At 44.3% G+C, this 14,765-nt stretch overlaps 1 protein-coding gene and 1 pseudogene across 2 annotated transcripts; both read left to right on the forward strand.

Annotated features, from left to right (window-relative positions):
* Positions 1-2,090: 2,090 nt before the first annotated feature.
* Positions 2,091-3,575, forward strand: LOC125519963 (uncharacterized). The gene has a single exon (XM_048684745.2). The coding sequence runs from the start codon at positions 2,300-2,302 to the stop codon at positions 3,503-3,505; it is 1,206 nt and encodes a 401-aa protein (XP_048540702.1). The 5' UTR covers positions 2,091-2,299; the 3' UTR covers positions 3,506-3,575.
* Positions 3,576-8,480: 4,905 nt separating this feature from the next.
* On the forward strand, positions 8,481-14,527 carry LOC147961891 (uncharacterized; annotated as a pseudogene). Its single transcript, XR_015610792.1, has 2 exons — positions 8,481-9,807; positions 14,423-14,527. The product of XR_015610792.1 is annotated as an uncharacterized LOC147961891 (transcript).
* Positions 14,528-14,765: the final 238 nt, after the last annotated feature.

The raw sequence follows: 14,765 nt of genomic DNA on the forward strand, positions 1-14,765 counted from the left end.
TATCACATTAAGGTTTGTGACCTCTAAGACCCTCCCCAAACGTACCAATCGATGTCAGTGTGCTCGCCACTTCTACAAATAAAGCAATGTTTGTAGTAAAATTCTGAAGAAAAAAAATGCCCAGATAGGTAAAAAAATTGCTCGAACTCCATCCTTTAAAATGGCAAACTTATTTTGGTGTGTATATGCAATCAAAGAATCTGAGCAAGATGCAATTTATCTCTGAAACTAAATAACCGTATGTATGTACGCGTCCAATCACAAAGAACATTAACTTGTGCAATCTGCATAATAAAAGGTATAGTTGATTGACCATAATAAAAGAACATTAACTTGTGAGCAGATTGCACAAAGAACATTAACTTGTGCAATTGAACAAACCTTAGCTCCCAAGATTTGAAATTGCCTGGCTCTTCCCCTGCAGCCCCTCTCCGTTCATCAAGAGGCCTGTTGGACTAGGTCTCTGCTCTTACTGAAATCTAGTGAAAAAACAAAAGGTATCAAATAATATACTTCGTGAGATTGTATTCAGGATGCAGAAGCTACATGATATGACCAGCTAGCAGTTTTAATTTACAGTAAGCAAAGAACCGTTGATTGATTGAAACAAATTTCAAACTTTAATAACAATCCAACATTAAAGTATTCCTTATTTCTTTACTCAAATCTTAATGTGTTGGATCATCAAAATCACATACTGGTGAGATACCATCAAATCATCAGAGGAATCAGGAATGCAGATCACAGAGGACAGGAGATGAGAGGTGATATTACCTTACTGCTTGGGGAAGCCATGGACAGAGGAGAGGAGGAGCAGTAGCAACAAGCTTGGGCCAGAGGACGGCGTCGTCGGTGAACTCGGGGGCGGGGGCACCGGCTCCTCCTCCTCGTTGCTGGGGGGGGGGGGGGGGGGGGGGGGGGGCGAGGCGAGCGGGAGGACGGGACGCGCCGAGGTTGGAGGTGAACCCTGGCCGCCATGGGCACGAGTGGCTGCGGCAAGGAGCAACGGTGACGGCAAAGAGGAAACGTCGCCCATCTGCTACGTGGCGGGATCCTGTCGATCGTCGGATCCTCGCGCACATTGCCTTGGATGGAGGCCGGATGCCTCACCTCGGATCGATCCCTCCGTCGCCGGATCACTGGCAAGCCTCGCCTCGGATTGATCCCCAGCCGCGTCGGAATCCCTCGCGAGGCTCGCCTAGGCTGGAGCCACTGGATGGAGGAAGACCGCCGAGTCGGTCGATCCTTCGATGGATTCCTCGAAGCCCACGCAGCAGAATGGGCTGGCCGACGGCCCAGTGCACCAGAGGCGTCCGTTTCGGCCCGTGGAACAGCAGCCCACAGACAGCTGGGCCAGTTTAAATAGATCGCGGAACATGTTGCCTTGACACAAAATCTGATGTCCAGGAACTCGCGGATCAATAAAACGGACGGCCGAAAACCCAAATCGCTGTGAGGGTAGGGATTAAGTGCGGTTATACTGTCCTTAATAGTTTGGAAAAAGGGACTGAAAAGCCTGTCTAGTTGATTGACAACAAATCAATTTGAAAACATCTTGAAAACACACACACCGGCTCTGAGAATCGCATACCAAAATCAATAAATTGGTAAAGATAAACCTCACCTTGTCTGTAGTAGTATCACGACAATTACATACTAAGTACTTATAATATAATCTACAAAAGACTAGTTCCTTATTTCGGATATATAGTTGCATCAACAGTACAACCTATATGACCCGACGACCATATCCGTCATCGTGACATCCCTTACCACGAGAGTAGGTGAGGGTTTTGCCGAGAAGCCACATGAGACCGTTGTCACGAATGAGATGCACTACGTGTCATGTCGTCGGGCCATAAGCCCATAAGCCCGACGACAGCGATCGGGGTGGGGAGAGGAGGATGCAGACAATAGTGGCAGTTAGGGTTTCTCCCTTAAAAAAACCCTCAAGAAAAGAACCCCTTGTCAATACTTAGGTGAGCGCGTGTGTGTGCGCATAGTAATTATTCTCATGAGCAATGTAGCAGCCGGTGAAGTTACAATGGCTGGGAGAAGCCAAGGAGTCTACAAATTGTATCTACTTTACAGTAGTTTGATTTTAGAATTTCATTTTGTAACCCTCTTCAGGCCAGGGAATACAAGTACTCGGCCAAGACTGCAGCAGCACCCCACCCACACACAGCCGCCGCCGCCTCTTCCCCTTCCACCCCACCATCTCGTCCGATTTTACCGGCCTTCCGCTCCCGTCGTCGGCGACCACTTCCCCTCCTCGACACCGCCGGTGGCCGGCAAGGAGATGGCCCCGACGCTGATGGAGCTCCCGGGCAGCCTCCTCACTGAAATCCTCCTCCGGCTGCCCGAGCCGGAGGACCTCGCCCGCGCCTCGGCCGCCTGCCCCGCCTTCCGCCGCCTCGCCACCGACGCCTCCTTCCTGCGCCGCTTCCGCCGCCTCCACGCCCCGCGGTTTCTCGCCTTCATCGACCTCGACGGCTTCCAGCCCGCGCTCCCGCCCCACCCCGCCGCGCCCGCCGCCCGCGCGCTTGCCAGCGCCGCTGACTTCTCCTTCTCCTTCCTCCCCTCCCACTGCCGCTGGATCCCGATGGACATCCGCGACGGCCGCGTCCTCCTCGGCCGGGACCACGGGAAGGACGCGCGGCCCCCGATCTGCAGGGAGCTCGCAGTGTGCGATCCCCTGCACCGCCGCTACGTCCTGCTCCCTCCGGTGCCCGACGCCCTCGTCGCCTCGGCGGAGCGCCCACCCCCCGTTCTACGCAGGCCCTCGGACGAGCCTCTCCTCCTTCCCCTTGGCGAGAACGGTGAAGGGACGGCAACGGCATTCACGGTGATCTCAATGGTGCATTGCGAGACTAAGCTGGCCCCCTTTGTATTCTCTTCGAGCACCGGGCAGTGGCGAGCGGCGGCACCCATGCTTTGGTCGGCCATGCCAGTGTCGCCGATGGATCCTGCTTATCTCAGGCGGCACCACGCATATGGCTGCTTCTACTGGGACTCCACCAATATCAAGAGGAAAGAGTTGCTCGTGCTTAACATCCAGAGGATGGAGTTCTCCATCGCCGAGCTCCCATCCTCTGGTTGGGGCACGCTAGGCGTGGCCATTGTGGAGGCAGGGCAAGGCAGGCTTGGGCTGTTTGGGATCCGTGATGGAACTGCAGGTGGCAGCAAACATGACCTCTGCTATAGCGTTAGGCACAACAAAGGCAAGAATTCCGGTCAGTGGCAGATGGTGAAGACCTTCTCACTAGGTCCTGAGGGCCTGCATTATCTCAAAGCGGCAACAGAGAGGTGTGTGCTCCTGATATGTTCTGAAGCCCCACGGCTCGTCGGCTTGTCTATGGAGATGCCAGACTTGTTGGAGTATATCTCGGTGGACGTCAAGAAGTTGCAGCTTGAGAGGGTCTGTGTCAAGCCTTTCGGGAAGTCCTTGTCCAGGACGCGCATATATGCCCACTTCCCGCCATCGCTGTCTTCGCCGACGATATGAAGTGGTATACTTTCTACTGCATTTCCAGTTATGTTATGCATTTCCCTTCATAGTTTTCACATGGATTGTTCAGTGTTGCAATTGGCCATTCTTGTTTACATGATTTAGTAGTCGTTATGTTTTTGTGCTCAGTCATGGGAAAATGAACATATTTGTGATCTGTTGCCCTGTTTGTTGCAATTGCTGTTTTAAGAGAATCGTACAAAAGAAAATATCTTTCACATAGCTCAAGCTTCCACTATCATTTTAGGAGTCGTGAAATCAAAATATATCTGTTCGCAGAATAGTTTTATGGCCGAATGCAGAGTAATCCAAATATAGATCCAGTATACCTTTGGAGTGTTTACTTTCACCTCTAGAAATTAGTTACAGTTAAGAAGGACTCATCTTGTCCACTTTCTTCTTGTAAATGTAAGGATGTAGGGAAGTTTTTCTTTTGGTCATCTTCACATTCATTTTTCCTTTTCTTGTGATGATGTTGTTTTGAAAAATCTCTGTAATTACTGTGTTCACAATTAACTGCCTGAGTGTCTGCTCTGTATAATAACGAAAGAACAGTGTGCGCGCCCACTATGTGATTTGGATCAGTCTCATAAATCAGTTATAGGCTTCACATCTTTCATTTTTTTATTGTGGCTAGAACCCGTGATATATTTCCTTAAGTGACTTAGCTAGGTACTAAATATTCGAAGTCCTGCAACACTATAATGGCCTAAGATTTCAAGTGCTCGATTTCTTTTTCTGTACATGCCAATGTGCTCCGAACTGCATTGCAAATTACAGTGCCAAACATACAAAAACATCGTATATTTCAAATACGGTGGGTGCCATGGCAAGTTTACTGTATACTAATCTGTATGCGCTACAGGAGTTTAAATGCGCGAGTATTAAGCTTGGCACCCCTGTACAAAAAACCTACATAAGCCACTGAGCATTACTGATTGAACGAATGCTATTCTGCTGCTTGTGGTACTACGTACTATAAGTTGCCCAACATGTGTACCTATAATGTGTTCGTTTTAGCTTGTAAGCTCTTGAATATGTGTACAAACTGGACCCAGAATTCTTGTCTGTTTGTCTAAACTTTCATCTTGTTTGTTCAGATTCAAGGGAGCCGTAATCAGATCAGCATTCTCAATTCAAGATGACTGGGATTTCAGTAGCACGATGGTTGGGTGGACGTCATCAGCTTTGCCTACAGGATGACGCTATCCACATTGCTTTGCCTGGTCATGTCTATGCTTTGGTTAATTACAATAGCATCAATATGGAGATTTTCTTGGTCTGAGTGTGGCAGTGCTCATGTCTATCTTGTGTTCTTCCTTTGATACCTAAGAATTTTGCATTTTAAATTAACGGTCCTGATCAATCAAGAACTGTAGTAAATCCACTTTTATTATTTATAGTGACTGTGTTATGACGCAGCTGCTGCCAATGCGGATGAACAGACATGGCAGCGAGTGGCTGCTGCTTGTCCAAGTCCGCTGCTCCTTTGACGGCCAATGCACCCTCTAGTTTGTCACCGTAGTTGTCATATGCACTGCCGTGCAGAAATCGTCTGAAACCCATCGTGTGCATAGCAGCAACTGGGCTTGTCATGGTGGCCATGGCATCGTACCGCTCATACATAACCATTGCCTCCTGAGTCCTGAACTTCTAAAAGCTCCACTATCTTTAGAAAGTTGCCTCTATTGTTGCCTATGGCTTAGAAGACTTAGAAGCAACCTCTAATGGTCCAACCCCAAACTAATCTGGTGTGTTTGGTAGCCTGAGTTAGTGTGTTCGGTATTGAAGTGGCAACTGCTTGCATTTCATTCGATTCTTTCTCCTCTCTCTCGCCAAACAAAAGCCATACGTTTCATTTCCCTTTGATAATTTAGATGGTTGATATCTTTTGAACTGAAGTTTTATTTTGTTTTTTCATATATTTTAATTTCTTGCAACACGACATAGCACAAGACCGATCTTGGATACATTTTAAGCTACTTTAAATTTCATTATTTCAATCAACTGAAAAATATGTTAAATATTTTCTGAATCGAGTGAAATATGAGTTAACTAATTTATGAAAATGATTTAATTGTAAACAACAACATTTAAATTTATGTGAAATTTCACTTTCCTTTTCAACATGTCAAAACAAAACACCAAACAATAATTCACTAACACATTCAAATACATTAGTCATTTTTTACCATTTTAAAAAGAAATCAAACTATAATTCATAAATATTTCACTTAGATTTCACACATATTCCAGACAACTATTTCGCACAATCTCAGCCCTTTCGAATATTAAGTCCATAAATATTATTTCACTCAATTTATTTTTTAAAATATTATTCATAAATATTCACACATATCTTAATGATTTAAGTTGTATCTCATTCAATCACGAAAAACATTCCATGTGCATATTTCACATACATCCACAGATATTTCAATCAATTATTTCACACAATTTTAGTGCTTTTGAATATTAACTCCATTTATTTGCTTTGAAATATTATTTCACTGTATTTCAAGTTTTAAAATATCATTCACATATATTCACACGTATTGTTATTATTTTAGTTATATTTCAATCAACTATAGAAAACATTCCACATGTGTATTTTCACATACATTTCATTCATATTTCAATCAATTATTTCACACAATTTCTCTCCTTTCAAATATTAACTCTATTTATGTGCTTCCGTATATTATTTTAGTCAGTTTAAAGTTTCAAATATTATTCATAAAATTCACGCATATCTTAAATCATTTAAGTATTTTAATCAATTACACAAAAACATTCCACATGCATCTATCACAAATATCAACTAACTTAGCTAGATGTTACCAATTTTAGGAAAAATTCAAAACAAACTGCACATTTTAGGAACGTGATTAGTAATACTTCGTAAACATCCAAGCTTTATTTCCCCAATCCTACAATCGCATTTACATTTATGTCATTTCACTCATTTGCAATGCTTATTATGACTTTGACTAGAATAAGCTGAAGTTATTGAAAGCTAAAAAATGCTTTCAATTTTATAGACAATATTTTTCAAGTATTTTACTCACATTCCAATGCTTATTTATGAGTTTAATCGAAATATGAGTGAAATAAATACATGTTTATGTTATTTCACTCATTCTAGTGTTTATTATGAATTCTACTGAAAAACATCGAATTTGTTGAAAGCTAACAAATTATTTCAATTTTATAGACATTTCAAATAAATATTAAGTATTTTACGTACATTTGAATTCCTATTTTGTGAAATTATTGAAAATATGAGTGAAATAATTTCATACATGTTTCAATTACTTCACTCAATTTCAGTGCTTATTTTAGAAGTTGACTTAAATAAAAGGAAATAGTTGAAACTGCTTTGAAGTAAGTTAGGAACTAGAAATTACACTAGTGAATTTACTGGAATAGAAATATGATTGAAATAAAAATAATTAAAACTAGTCAAATGTATAGAAAGCTTGGTCTTGTTCTAAAGGTCTTATCACCAGGTATTCAAATATATACAAATTTAAGAAATGTATTTTCAGTTGAATAGTTATCAATCATATAAACTATCCCAATTAAATAAAACGATACCTTTTCTAATGGGAGTGAAAATTCGTGAGTATGTGCAACCATCCTTCTCTCTCCACACACTCACTTTTCGACGACAAAAGCTGATAAATATCTCAGGCTCACGCGTATTAGTAAGTGCTGCAACTGGTAGTAAAGAGTTAAATGGGGAAACAAACTTAATGCGGGAAACATTGATGCTACTTTCCTATGTAGGCTCTCATGAAAAATAAAATAATAGATTTTTTTGAGACAATAAATAAAAAAATAGATGAAGCGAGACTTGAAATAGGAAAGCACACCCACATTGCTCTTAAGGGGTGCCTTAGGTGAGCCCCTAGGCACCAAGACAGGAAGTCGTTGGGCTAAGCCCATGTGGTAGACTGCTGCGGCGGGACTGTTTTTAAAAATTCAAAAAGTTTAGAGGATTTTACAAATATAATTGAAATTCAATAGTTTAAAGATTTTTAAAAAAATCATGAATTCAGAAAATATAAGCAGATTTTGAAAATGATCATGATTTAGAAAAAAGGGGGAATTGAAAAACTTTCATGATTTTTTAAATGGGAAAAAGAAGAAAAAAGAAACTAATAAATAAATAAAAGAACAGAATAATTCAAAAGAAAGAACAAAAAAGGATGAGGGAAGGTGTTAGAACCTTCCAGTTATAAAAAAAACCTTCCAAAACTAGTGAGAGGAGGGAACCAACACTCACGTGCCTTGCATGCCTAGGACTACCCAACAAAGGCGAACCAGCTCGCCCGCTAGGACGGCTTCTTTCGCTAACTAGTTGACTCGCTCAATGGGTATTCTGTAATCAATTGACCGTTGATGCCGACCTTTGATCGTTTGCTTGACTGCTGAATTTTCAAAAAAAAATCATGAATTTGAAAAAAATTGTGTGCTTGAAAAAAAGTTCACGGATTTGAAAAAGTTGATTTTTTTTGGGAAAAGTTCATGAGTTTTATAAACGTTCACAAATTTGAAAAAAGTTTGTGAATATGAAAAAAATGTGAGTTTGCAAACAGGTTCATGCATTTAGAAAAGTTCATGGGTTTGAAAAAAAGTTCGCAGGTTTGAAAACAGGTTCATTGATTTAAAAAAAATCATGGATGAAAAAGAGTTGCTGATTAAGAAGAAGTTTAAGGCTTTGAAAAAAAGTTTATGAATTTCAGAGAAGTCATATTTGAGAAAAGTTCACGAATTAGGAGAAGGAGAAAAAGGAAAACAGAAAAAAAAATCCATTCTATAAAAACCATCCAAAATACCAGGGAACATTCTAGAAAAAACCAGGGTTCCTGACTCCTAATTCAGCGGCGAGGGTTCCTGACTCCAGTTCAAAAAAAAAAAAAAAAACCAGGGTTCCCCGCACATCTCCGGCGGCCGCCTCCTCCACGGCTCCACCCACCGATCGACCATCGCCTCTTCCACCCACTCCGGCCTCAAATTCCCCTACCACCAATCACCCTCCCTCCTCCGCCTCACTCGCCGCCGGCAAGGGCAAGGACATGGCCTCGTCGCTGATGTCGATCCCCGACCACCTCAAGGCGGAGATCTTCGTCCGGCTGCCTGAACCAGAAGATCTCGCCCGCACAGCTGCCACCTGCGTCACATTCCGCAGAGTCGTAGCCGACGGATCCTTCCGCCGCCGCTTCCGCCTCCTCCATGCCCCGCCCCTCCTCGGCATCCTCGATCGCGACGGCTTTCATCCCGCCCTCCCGCCTCACCCCTCCGCGCCAGCCGCCCGCGCGCTCGCACACGCCGCCGACTTCTCCCTCTCCTTCCTCCCCTCCCACCGCCGCTGGACCGTGCAGGACGTTCGCGACGGCCGCGTCCTCCTCGCCGCCAACCCTGATCCCCAAGTGTTCACGGAGCTCGTGGTGTGCGACCCCTTGCACCAGCGGCACATCCTGCTTCCCCAAGTGCCTCATGACCTAGCTGCTTCGCTGGAGTTTCCAGTCCATATGGTACACCGGTGCCAGCTTTTAATAGCTTCCCCCGGAGCAGGCGAGAATGAGGCAGCTGCAGCCATGGAAGAGGCGGCAAGGGCATTCATAGTGGTCATGATAGCACATTCAAAACTGGTCCGGCTGCCTTTGTCTTCTCATCGAGCACCCGACAATGGCGAGCCGCTGCATCCAATGGTTGGGATGATTTGTTCCCCAACCAGGGAGAGTCAACCATGATCTCATCAATGCACAGAAAGTTGATCGGGTGCCATTACGCTTATGGCTGCTTTTATTTGGAGTCCACAATGAATAACAAGTTGCTTGTGTTTGACACCCGGAGGATGGAGTTCTCCATCCTCGACGTCCCATGCGAAACATCGAACATGTTCGGTCTAGCCATTGTGGAGGCAGGAGAAGGCAGGCTCGGGATGTTGGATATCCATGATGAAACTTTAGGTGGCAAATGTGATCTCTGTTATTACATTAGAGGAAACAGAGGTGAGAATTCTGGCCAGTGGAAGATCGAGAAGACAATATCACTACCTTATGATTATCAGTACTATATCCAAGCTTCAACTAAGAGGTACTTGCTCCTAAGAAAGCTTGGACCCCTGCAGTCCATAAGCTCATCTCTGGAGGTGGAATATGTCTCAATGGACGTCAAGACATTGCAGCTTCAGAGGGTTTGTGGTGTATCTTTCGGGTATAGCTTGGCCAGCGCGCGCATATACACCAACTTCCCTCCATCCTTGTTGTCTGCACCGACAATATGAAGTGGTAAATTTACTATTGCATCCTAGTTATATCCTCCCCTTCATAGTTAGCACACAGCTTGCCTAATGCTTAATAGTTCATTATTGTGATTGATCATTCTGGTTTATACGCTTCAGTTGTGATTATTTAACTTGTGCTTGTGGGAAAACTAATCAATCACAATAATTTAATTGTGATTTGTTGTTTTATTTGTTCTAATCACTTTCCGGAGAAAATTGGAAAAGAGAAGATTTTTCACATAGCTTATGCATTCACTGTTATTTAGGCCTCATGAAATCACAAAAATGACAGAAGGAATATTGGTGTAGATCCAATTTTTATTTTATTGTTCCACTCAACTCACGCAAATTCATTCCATTCAAGCACGACTCATCTTGTCTGCTTCTTTTATATATAACCATAAGGAGGCAAAATGATTTTTTATATTTTGAGGCATCTTCACATATATAATATCTTCAATTGAATAACTATTGTGGTCACAAATAAGAGACTCACTACTCTGTATAGCAGGAATAGCTTGTGCTGCACAAGCTGTTTGATCTGAATCAGCCTCATAAGGGCGGGGGCACCCAGTTTTTCTTTTTGTTTCCATTTTAAGATAGTTTGAACTATTTCCCGTGCCTCTTTCCGAGTCTCCTAGTGAACGGCAAATATAAGCATGCAAAATTTGTCGGTTGTGGCAAGAACTCTTGATTTTTTTTCCTTTCAGAGGCATAAGTTTTAAATGTTTTTTTGAAATTGACCTAGGTTAAAAGTTTGTTAGACTACTATGTAGTATACAGAGCCCTTCAAGGCTGCAACACAAATCTACCTTTTTTGCATGATCTAAGTTTTACCGGACTCATTTACTTATGTTTACATGCCTCTGTCAGGCTATGTATTCCAGCTTTGCATTGCAAATTACACTGCTAAACACATAAAAGTGAAGTTTTGATGTTGCACATAAAAGTGCTCATGACTCATGTCTTCGTTGTGCTTCCTTTCAACTAATCACGTGGCTACTCCTTGCCTAATTAAGTACGTGAGACTGAAGTTTAATAGTTGTGATCATCATTTGTGAGACTATGGTGCCAACATATGGCTACAATTTAAGAAGATGTTTCTCTATGACAGTGTGAGCCTTGTCATCTATGTTTAGCATGTATACAGTGTTCACTAGGACCTGGTTAGCCGCCGGCCTTATCTCTGTTTTGTCTTGCATACGTAGGAGTATACATCAATGCATGGTTTTGACGTGACCCGTATTTAATTTGAGCATAAAGTTAACTAATGTGATTAGGCTTCAATCCAAATAATCTATGTTTTGCTCCCATCCACTCCACCATACGTTGGTGTCTACCTTTCAATCAACAAATTTTTAATTGTTTCACCAAGAGCTAAACCTACACAATTATCACTTGTATCTGAATCTGAATTGGTTGATTTTTTTTTCACTTACTTGAATGTCATTTCTATATATGTTTTAATCCTACTCTAATTTCTGGTGTCATTTTTCTATATCAATCCGTACTAACTGTAAACATTCCATCACACTCACTCTAGTTGGACTTCATATGGAGTTCCTATGGAAACCAAATTGCTATATTTATTTTTTCCTAACTTCACATATAAGATAGAAAATAAACTCCAGGTATGGATGTTGTGTTTTTCAATCTGTCATATAGCAGTGTGCAGTGCACGCCTTGGTCTGCCAGACCGAAAGAGAAATATATCTGAAGTTGGAGCACACTCATACAGTGAACTGTGGTGCAGTAGTTTAGCGAGTTAGTCCATCTTAATTGCTTGCATCTTCCATTAGCATGTATAGATGTCAAGGCATGCATGTATCGGCTTTCCGTTTTTGTTTCAAACATATATGCTGATATTAGGTGTTTGCATACATTAGGTACATTAATTTTTTGAATCTTGGCCACAAAAATATACTGCAACACATTAGATAACTTTTCTTTTGTGGAATAACGCCATGGATTTCTTATATCCTGTTTAATAATTAATACTCCATCTGTCCCTAAATAAGTGTGGTTTTAGTTCAAATTTGAACTTAAGCCATAACACTTATTTTAGGACAGAGGAAGTAGATCTTATAAATGGCAAGACTTCTGTGACAGAACTAGCAACCAATCCAACACTTGACAAACACTATTGCAGAATCTCATTGGACTTTTTATTTATTTTTGCTTTTGCTCATCTACAATGACGCCAAACCTAGATCGCAAATAACAGTTTGAGCGGCTGCTCTGAATAGCAAGAACAACATGTGCTCACAAGCTGTTTCATTGAATCAGCCTCATAAGATTAGTTGTAGACTTCACATCTATCATCTGTGGATTGTGACTAACCAAGACACCTCAGTGGTATCTTCCTTCCGTGACCTAAGTTAGATTTTTTTAATGAAACCGACCTAATATAGTAGTCTATTACTAGAAAAAGGGAATATATGAAAAATGAGAACCCCCCGGTATCACACCCCGGGGCGACACCTAGCCGTGGCGGCGGCGGGACAGCTACCAAAAGTGACGTGGGAGATTCTGGCAGCGTCCGAGTGTTGATGTCGCGGCTGGGGCGGCAGCGGCCTACTCGTCGACACACGAAGGATGGTGCGGCATCCTCATGCCATGGTGGTAGATCCCCTCTCCGGTGGGTGGTTGGTGGCCATGCAACGAGGGCTGTGGGGCCGGTGTGCAGTTGCTCGGCGGATCTGGAGGTGATTGGAAGTTGCTGCTTGGCGGTCTTCGGTCATTTGAGGTGCGGCAGCGGGCAGCATGTGGGCTCCTGGCGACCGGAGGGGGGGGGGGGGGAGTGGCCTGCTTCGGGTCACCCTTGGCTGGGGCGCGTAGATATGCGTCGGGACTCCTGATCTGGCATGTTCATGTCCTGCCGCCTCCGGCAGCGCATTGCTGCAGGGTTTTGGGCAGAGCTAGCCTGTGGCCGCTGGAGGGCGCGGGGATGTGCTCAGGTCGAGGTTGTTGTGGTGTTAATCGGCTCTGCGTGTAGTGCAGCTGCCGGTGGCGCGTGGATGCTGGGCGGCGGACTCAGGTTTGTGATTGTTGGTGTGGCGGTGCCACGGTAGGTGCTACGTGCGGAGGTGGGCGGTGGTGGCGGTTGTGGGAGTGCCGGAGCCTCGGGTGAAAGCCTCGCTCCGCCTTGGTTGGTGCCAATGGCAACGGCACACGTGGGTGTGGTGCCCCTCTTGTCGAGGCGTCGTCTTGGGTGCTCAGGCTCATCTCCTACCTCCTCCATTTTTGGTCCCTCCGGCTGAAGGTCGAGTTTCCGGTTACCGGTGCGGGCGACGATGGCATCCTCGTCACTTTCTCCTTGGAGGTGTCACCTTTGGAGGCCATGCCCTAGTCAGGTGTGCCTCTGCCATGTGATGCTGCCATGCGTAACGAACGGCGTGGTCGAGCCATCGACTTGTGTTGTGTGCGGCCTCGGGGCTGGTATGGAAGTTGGAGCGGCGGCTCTGGTTCTAGTCGTCATGGAAGGGTGTCGACACTGTTCATTTGGTTGACAGTATCGTTGGCTAGCCTGGTGTGTGGCCTTGGGGTCGGCGTGGATGTCGAAGCGGCGGCTCCGGAGATGGTTGTAGGATGTTGGCTTTGGTTGCTCGGGTGACGCAGCAGCGGCTCACCTGGTGCGTGGCCTCGCGGTCGGCGTGTGTTGTGCTTGCATTTGTAAGTCGGTGCAGCGGCTCCGAAGATGGTTGTAGGGTGTTAGCTCCGGTTGCTCGGGTGACGGAGCAGGTGACTTACATGGCGTGTGGCCTGGGGTCCGGTGTGGATGCCGGAGCGGCGGCTTCAGATAGGGTTGTAGGGTGTCGGCTCCGATTGCTTGGATGACAGTGTCGGCGACTCGCCTGGTGAGTGGCCTCGCAGTCGGCATGTGTTTTGCTTGCATTTGTAAGTCGGAGCGGCGGCTCCGGAGATAGTTGTAGGGTGTTAGCTCTGTTTGCTCGAGTGTCAGAGTAGGCGACTTACATGACACGTGGCCTCGGGGCCGGCGTGGATGCCGGAGCGGCGGCTTCAAATAGGGTTGTAGGGTGTCGGCTTGGGTTGCTCAGGTGACGGAGTCGACGGCTCGCTTGTTGCGTGGCCTCGGGTCTGTATGTGCATTGCTGTTGTTTCAGTTTTGGCTAGTTTTCCTTATTAACTGGTTGATTCTCCTTCTTAAAAAAGTTTTAGCCAGTTTTCCTTATTAAGTGGTTGATTCTCCTTCTCAATGAAAAAGGCAGAGCTGTTCCTCGAATAAGAAAGGAAATATATGAAGCAATCAACAGGAAACTGCCAATTTAGCATGACATAATATTTCCAGGGCTCTCTTTTCTATTTGTTTTTTATACTTAAGATGCCTCTGTCTGGCTATGCGTACCGAGTTGCATTGCAAATTACAGTGCTAAACACACGAAAGCATGTCAGTCTTTCTGGTCACATATTTCGGATCCAGCTGAGATCAATCTTACCGATGGGATAATTGCTATTCTGTTTGTGCTTGTGATATTCATCTTTACAAATATAAGAGCTATAACTTGTTCCTTTTAGCTTGTATAAACTCTGAAATATGTGTACAGATTCAAACCAAAATTCTTCTAGGGTGCCTAACCTCCTGTCTTGTTTTTGTTCAGATTCGATGGAGGCATAATCAGATCAACATTCTTAATTCAAAGTGACTGAGATTTCAATAGCGGGGAGTCGGATCACCTTGCCTACAGGGATGACACAATGTGACACAAAGTGACTGAGATTGCTTCGCCTGGTGTTGGACTGTTGGTCATGTCTATGTTTGGGTTAATTTTACTGTAGCATCGTTGTGGTTGTTGTTCCCTGCCTGAGAGTGACATCGGAATTTACAGTACTTCAGTTTGCAGTGGTGTCTATGCTGTTCTTGTATCATGCTTAGGAAAGTGACATTGAAATGAATGGTCGTCTTGATATCAGAAAAAGGGACTAGTAAAGCTTGCTGATATA

This window comes from Triticum urartu, chromosome 7A (assembly GCF_056163025.1).
Source record: "Triticum urartu cultivar PI428250 chromosome 7A, HENAU_Tu73, whole genome shotgun sequence".
NCBI lineage: Eukaryota > Viridiplantae > Streptophyta > Magnoliopsida > Poales > Poaceae > Triticum > Triticum urartu.